General features: G+C 46.4%; 1 protein-coding gene across 1 annotated transcript; it reads left to right on the forward strand.

Moving 5' to 3' along the window:
• Positions 1-2,353: 2,353 nt before the first annotated feature.
• Positions 2,354-6,374, forward strand: FAM48B1 (family with sequence similarity 48, member B1). Its single transcript, XM_035289432.3, has 2 exons — positions 2,354-2,402; positions 2,618-6,374. Exon 2 carries the CDS (start codon positions 2,638-2,640, stop codon positions 5,266-5,268), a length of 2,631 nt encoding a protein of 876 aa, XP_035145323.2. The 5' UTR covers positions 2,354-2,402; positions 2,618-2,637; the 3' UTR covers positions 5,269-6,374.
• The last annotated feature ends 1,170 nt before the right edge of the window (positions 6,375-7,544 follow it).

Consider the following 7,544-nt stretch of genomic DNA (forward strand, 5'->3'; position numbering starts at 1 on the left):
ACAAGGCAATTAGACAGCTCAAGTGAAGGGGATGGCCAAGACATGATAAGCAGTGCCAGGCCCACTAATGCATGTTGGGGTGCATATGCACCAGTGTGTGCATGCATACACACACACACACACACACACACACACAGGTTCACAGTCTCTTCCAGTGTACCTGTGGCCCAGGTAGCCTTGGGGTCTTCCCTCTGGGGAGTCAAGAGTGAGTCACATCTCCATTTTTGGTCTTGTTGGCTTTAATACCTGAAAAAAACCTTACATGATATTGCCCATTTCACTTGGATGGGATACAATTTCACTTCTCCATATGCCCAGATGTGTTACATAGCACATTATTTACATAATTAAGAATGAATGGCTGATTATTCCCACTTCAGTCCTAAATGCAGCAAATGCTGCTGGTTCCTTGTCCATCTCCCTTTGCCACTCGCCATTCTGTACACACAGAGTCTTAACTGCAAGCACCTGTGACTATCTGAGAGCATCCTCGAGCCACATCAGCATGAATGGCCCTTGTATGTGGCAACCAGAAGTGTCAGGGAATAACACTCCCAGGACTGGCCTCAGTCAGTGAGAAAGAAGTGGAAGAATAAAAACCCCAGCTTCCTTGCCTCTAGGACAAAACAATCTGAGGCTTATTCTGTACTGTCTTCCAAGGTTCCCAGCATGGACCAGTATTCCAGAGCTGCTTGTACTCAGAAATACAGCTTTCATTGTCTTTTTACTCATTCCTGACTCAGCTCCCTTTTCTGTCACCAGTGCTTCTCAGGATTAGCACCCAAAGAAACTACTCCCACTCAAATTCCCTCCTCTGGGAATGCTTTTGGGGAAACCCAACTGAAAACACAGACAATTCACCAGCTGAAGATTGAGTCCATCCCATGGCAGGGCAGGCAGATATGCCACTCTAATAAGTGAGATGCACCCTGGGATGTCAGCTGAGGAAGGGGCAGAATTTATATCACGCTCATGGATCGGAAAAACAAGGCTATGGAGTAGTTCTCACCAGAAACGCATTATTGATCTTGTCCAATAAAACAAACAAAACAAACTGCGAAATTTCAAGGCAACAGTTAATGGATACTGAAATATTATTTAATCAGTTTTTCAGTCATTACAATTAGCTTAATTTGGGGCATATGGAAATTTTTAAAAAAGAGAGACAGGGAAACTGACCTAGTTCTAAGCCCCTTGAGGCAGGTCAGAGGTATACATTAGCCCAAAAGTCATTGATATGCTGGCAGAAAATTATTCCTGTTTATTCCTAAGCATCATTTTAAAGAAACTCTTAGTCAAGGAGTTTTCAAATCCAACTTATCAATCACAATACATAATAATCATAATTGCTATTGGTAAAAATTATTTTAGTCTGAATTCAGTAGTTTCACCAATTTATCATAGATTCTTCTCATTAATGAGATTTTACCATGAATATCATATTATCACAATATCTAGATCATCAAGACATTCTTTTAAGACCTGTCCAAAAAGACTGGCAGATTTCAAGGCAACAAAATTAATGGAAAACAATGTCCCATAAATGACCAGAGACTGAATGATAGCCCTGCAAATCCGTCATAAGGACTTTAGTTAAGGTCTACAGTTTACTGTAATCATTGAAAATTTATTGCCATCACCTGGAGCAACTGTTCTCATCCTTCTCAGATGCAAATCACCTTGGAGAAATGAATGGTTTCATGTCTCTCTACCATCCTGAACTGTAACCCATAGACGCTGTAATGACCCACCACGTAACTTTTTAATGTGCAAGTCCCTAATCAACACATAGGGAAATAAAAGGTGAGTGGTATGTAAACGAACGTCACGTTCTGTGTGCATCTAAGTGAACACCCCCAGGCGGGAGCTCACCGGACGACAACACGAAGAATCCTGACGCTTGCCACAAACCTGTGACGTCTCTGCACGGAAGCACTGCTACTGCGGGCTCATTAGGCGGCCCGGTGGCTGATGATTACCAGCAGCAGCCCTGCCACTGATGGCAAGAGATTCCAAAAGAGCCAACAATTCTTGAAGTTTCCACCAAGAGCGGTGACAACTTTCTGTGACTTTCCCGGCAGTGGCATTCCTGTGGAAACTGATGTCTATGAACGGTAAGAATGATGCCTCTGTACTGTTGTTGGTGACTTGTGCTTTTGCACGTACGCTTTCGAAGTAAAATGGCAAGTAGTCGAATGTAAGTGCGGGCCGCAGAACCGGAAGTTCGGCGGGTGAGCCTCGCGCCCAGGAGGCCACAGAGGCAGTAGAGCGGGAACCAGCGGTGTGCGGCGAGTGCGCATGCGCACATACGGGCCCAGGCGCTGACCCCGGCCCTCAGGTTCACTTCCGGTCCAGCAGGCAGAGACACGAAGCCCCAGCCGGCCGTGACGACGACCCTTCAGGTACCGATGTTTTTAGAAACCCCCAAACAGTGGTCTGTAGCTCTTCCCTGGGGGCGGGTTTCTGGGCAGGTACCCATGTTGAAGTCAGTGTGGACTTGTGGCATCTTGCGGGACTCAGTGTGGACTTGGCGGCGTCTTGTGGGCCTGTAGATTAATATGACAGCCGCGACAGCCACCCCGCTTCACCAACACACATGCGTTTTCTCTCCTTTTAGGGCCTCTGTTTTCTGTTACAATGGATCGCGATTTAGAACAGGCTCTGGATCGCGCAGAGAATATCATTGAAAGTGCCCAACAGAGACCTCCTAGCAGGAGATACTCACCTAGGGCGGGAAAAACTCTACAGGAAAAACTTTATGACATTTATGTTGAGGAATGTGGAAAAGAGCCTGAGGATGTTCAGGAATTGAGAAGCAATGTAAATTTGTTAGAAAAGCTTGTTAGGAGAGATTCCTTGCCGTGTTTAGTGGTCAATCTATACCCAGGCAAGCAGGGGTATTCTGTGATGCTCCAGAGAAAAGACGGGTCCTTTGCAGAGACCATTCGACTGCCTTATGATGAAACGGCATTGCTCAACTATTTGGATGCAGAAGAATTACCCCCTGCTTTGGCTGATGTCCTGGATAAAGCTTCAGTTAACATTTTTCATAGTGGATGTGTCATAGTAGAAGTCCGTGACTACAGGCAGTCCAGTAATATGCAACCCCCTGGTTACCAAAGTAGGCATATTCTCCTACGCCCAACGATGCAGACTTTGGCCCATGATGTGAAGTCAATGACAGGAGATAGCCGGAAATGGAGCCAGGAGGACAAACTTGAGCTTGAGAGACAACTGACCTTAGTGACAGCTGAACCACTGTGTCTTGATCCTTCTGTAGCAGTTGCCTGCACTGAAAACAGGCTGCTGTACAACAGGCAAAAGATGAATACCGACCGGATGAAACGGTGCCTCAAGAGGTATTCATGGCCCTCTGTAAAGCCTCAGCAGGAGCATTCTGACTATCCACCCCCTCCTGAGCTAACAGTGTCAATTTCTGGCCAAAAAGAAGAAAAAAAAGCGGGTCAGCCTTGTGAGCTGGACATTGCTAAAGCAGGAGGTTGTGTAGACATGTGGAAAAGTATACCCTGTGATTTGGCCATGCCTTCTGAAGTGGATGTGGAGCAGCTTGCTAAAGGGAGTCAGTTTGTAACAGCTGCTGACCCCCCGTTTCCAATCTGGCCAGCCCAGGAGGTAGAAGACCCTTTCGGATTTGGATGGGAAGCTGGCTGTCAGGCCTGGGACACCAAGCCGAGCGTGATGCAGTCGTTTAATGATCCGTTTCTCAGTGGTGAAATACGGCCACGTAAAAAAGCCAGGCAGAAGGGCCAGAAGTCTCCCTGCCAGCCCTTGCCAGGTGACTATTCAGCTGGTCTCAGGCTTGAGCCAGAGGCTGATGCTGGGAGGGCAGTGAGTTGGGCCCAGGAATCAGTGCAGAGCAAAGTCAAAGGTCCAGACAAGATGTCATTCAGCTCCAGTGGCCCAGCCAGTGTCAGTCAGCTCTCTTCAGGGAAAGCACCAGAACAGCCTAAGCCTGTGTGGGTCCAGGCTTCAGTATTGGGGAAGGGAGAGAAACATCCACCTCCCTACACCCAACTTCCCTCAAGCTCAGGAAAGAGTTCCTGGGATAACAGTTTTCCCCCACAACAGGCAGGCAGGTCTCTTAAGCGTCCATTTCCTGCTGCTGCCACTGCTGCTGCCGCTGCTCCTGCGCCTCCTTCTCCTCTTCCTCCTTCTGCTCCTCCTCCTCCTCCTCCTCCTTCTCCTCCTCCTCCTGCTCCTCCTCCTCCTCCTCCTCCTCCTCCCCCTCCTCCTCCTCCCGCTGGTCCCGCTGGTCCGGCTGGTCCCGCTGGTCCCGCTCCTCCCGCTCCTCCCGCTCCCCCTGCTCCTCCTTCTGCTACTGCTCCTCCTGCTTCTGCAGCACCAAGTAATTCTCAGAAGTCCTCTGTGCATATGATTCACGTTATCAGGCCCCCTCCAACTGTACAGCCCCCAACCAGATTTGCAAAAATAGCCCCAGCCATTCCAGTCAGGACAGGCTCCACTGGCCTAAAGGCCATCAATGTGGTGGGCCCAGTCCACGGAGCCCAGGCTTTGGGGAGCAGTTCCAAGCCTGTGCAGGACCCTGGCTCTGGTGGCCCGGCTCCTGCAAGAAACAGTGGGAGGGGCCGTCAGTCCTCAGGAGTTTCACTACCAGATGCAAGGCCTGGTGCAGTACAGGCATCTTCTCCAGCACCTGTTCAGTTTCTCCTAAATACTCCTAAAGGTCTCAGGCCTGTGACTCACCTCCAGATTCTGCAGGGCTCTGTGGTTCTGAGTGGCTCACAGGATCAGCCTGGTCAGCTGCTTTTCCTGCAGCAGCCCAGAGCTGCTCACCCTCCTCAGCCAGGACCACGGGGTTCCACACAAGGTTTGGGCACTCAAGGGCAGGCCTTCCCTGCTCAGCAACTTCTTAACGTGAACCTCACTGGAGCCAGAAGTGGTCTGCAGCCCCAGCCCCAAGCAGCTGTGTCGGCTGTGCTTGACTCTGCCCGGGTTCCTCAGCAGAAGGCCCAGCTCCCCCCTGTCTTGAGGCAGCAGCTGAAGCCGCTGCAGCCACAGCCACAGCCACAGCCACCAAAGCCTCAACCGCAGCCACAGCCACAGCCACCAAAGCCTCAACCACAACCACAGCCGCAGCCGCAGACGCAGCAGTTGAGAGTCCTGCAGCAGCCACTGTTTTTGGCAACAGGTGCTATTCCAGTAGTGCAGCCACATCCAGGTAGGCAAGCAGGGAGCCAGTCTGTGGGTCAGAGGAAGGGAGGCAAGACAACCCCTCCAGCACCCTGAGGCTTGTGGTAGTTTATCTCTCTTTTAAAAGCAGTGGAGCACTGACCCAAATGAATTCCCAGTTTTTACTTGAGTTTTGGTTTTTTCATGTGTCAGTATTTTACATTTTAAGGTTCACACTTGACACAGAAGCACAGTCCACTGATTTTGATATAGAAACAGGAAAGTGATTTCCTAAAGGAGCATTGTTTTGCTTAAGTTACTCCTTTGGTTGTTGTTGCTGCTGTTGATATAATTATTTTTAATATAGTGTTTTAAAGTGTCCAATTCCCAACCGGGTTGAGTTTAAACTTGTGAAATGTATAATTTCTCTACAGCCATAAAATGGCAATGCCAACAATGTTTAAGTTAGTATTTTAACAAGATTTTAATTTTAAGTTACTATTTTAACAAGAAGAGTGGGATTTAAATTTTTTTAATGGGGGTAAAAACATAGCAATCTAAAATGGCCCAATTTGGCTATTTTTAAGTGCATGGTTCAGTAGTATTAAATACACCCCCATTGTGTTGTGGATCTCCAGACCTTCATCTTGCAACACTGAAACTCATGCCCATTGAACACCAACCAACTCCCCGTTTTCCCTCACCCAGTCCCTGGCAGCCATTGTTCTACTTTCTATCTCTATGAGTTCACTACCCTGGCCACTTCATGCAAGTGGAATCATATGGCATTTGTCATTTGGTGAGCGGCTTATCTCACTTGGCATAACGTCCTCATGATTTATCCCGGCTGTCTCATGTGACATGAAGGTCATTGCTTTTTAAAAATGGTCTCACTATATAATATATATGAAAGTGACCTATGAACTCTGAGAACCCTCTTTCAGAAGAATTCCATTCTATTAATATTCTATCAATTCCATCAGATTAACAGTTTTATGCACAATATAGGAAATGAAATTATTACACATTCATTTCGAAAAATGAAATGAAAAGAAAGTACAATACAGTGATGCTTGTCACACTGCGATTGAGTACATTGGAGACCTCCAAAGCTGTGGAATGGAATTGGTGGCAGATCTGCTTGTGTGACAGTCCCCTGCCCTTTCAAAGGCCCTGTCTGTGCCTAGTACCCCCCAGAGCCACGTTCTCTCACTGGCCTTGAAAAGGCTCTTCTTGGATGTCTTGTATTCTCTCTCTATAAAATCATTTACATTTTTTGTAGGTTGTTTGTAAGAAGTTAATAGCAAAACATTTGAAAATCCATTTTATTTGTTAGCTTTTCAAATATTTGTACCTTGTTTCTTAAGTAGAATCCCCTTCTTTCTCTGTCTTTTTTCTCTTTATTCTTCCTCATCAGTTGTTCAGCAGTTCCTGCTCCCTCATTTTTTTCCTTGTTCCAGGGAGACTCAAAGAACCATGAACTTCTTTGCCCTTTTGTTTTGTCTTTCTTTTTCCTAACAACCAAGGAGTAATCACAGAACCATTTAAACCAACCATTTAAAGTACAATTGTAAAGTGGCATTTAGTATATTCATGATGTTGTACAACTACCCCTTCTGTTCGGAAACAAGTTCATCACCCACCAAGAATCTCCGTACCCATTAAGCACTAGCTTGTCATCTTCACACCCCTAGCCTCCGGCAACCACCAGTTTGCTTTCTGTTTCTATGGATTTACCTAAATACTTCCTGTAAATGTCGTCATACAGTATGTGGTCATTTATGTCTGACCTGTTTCACTCAGCATAATGTTTTTGAAGTTCATCCATGTTGTAAAAGGTGTTGCTATTTCAACCCTTTCTGTGATTTAATGACATTCCATTGTTTGTATGTAACATGTTTTGTTCATTCATCCAGTGACGGACAGTTGATTTTTTTCTGCCTTTTGCCTGTCGTGCATAGGGCTGCTGTTAACATTTGTGTACAAGTATTGGTTTTAGTGCCTCTTAAATTTTGCTCTGTTACACCGTTGAAGGGTTCCCTGTTTATATAATATTTGTTTTTGTAAGTACACAGGTATGTTTCTCTGCCTTTTGCCTTAACTAAATGAAAGGAAGCTTGATCTGGCAATTTCAAAAGACATCCGTGAAGAGACAGGTAACTGGTTAATTTTACTTGACAAACCCTGTAACTAACAGGCTACTGATGCTGTTAAAGAAAGATCTGGCCAACTTCAAGCAAGCATGTTGAATTTTCTGAGTGACAGCAAGTCTATCAGATCATCCTGGGCATAATTGGGAATGGTGTTTGCACTTCTAAGAAGCGAACCAGGGCAACAGCTGGTTGCAAAGAAGAGTTCCTGCTTAGCTTTGGGTGCCAGCCAGAGACCTGAAC

Source organism: Callithrix jacchus, chromosome X (assembly GCF_049354715.1).
Source record: "Callithrix jacchus isolate 240 chromosome X, calJac240_pri, whole genome shotgun sequence".
In the NCBI taxonomy this organism is placed as follows: Eukaryota; Metazoa; Chordata; class Mammalia; order Primates; family Cebidae; genus Callithrix; species Callithrix jacchus.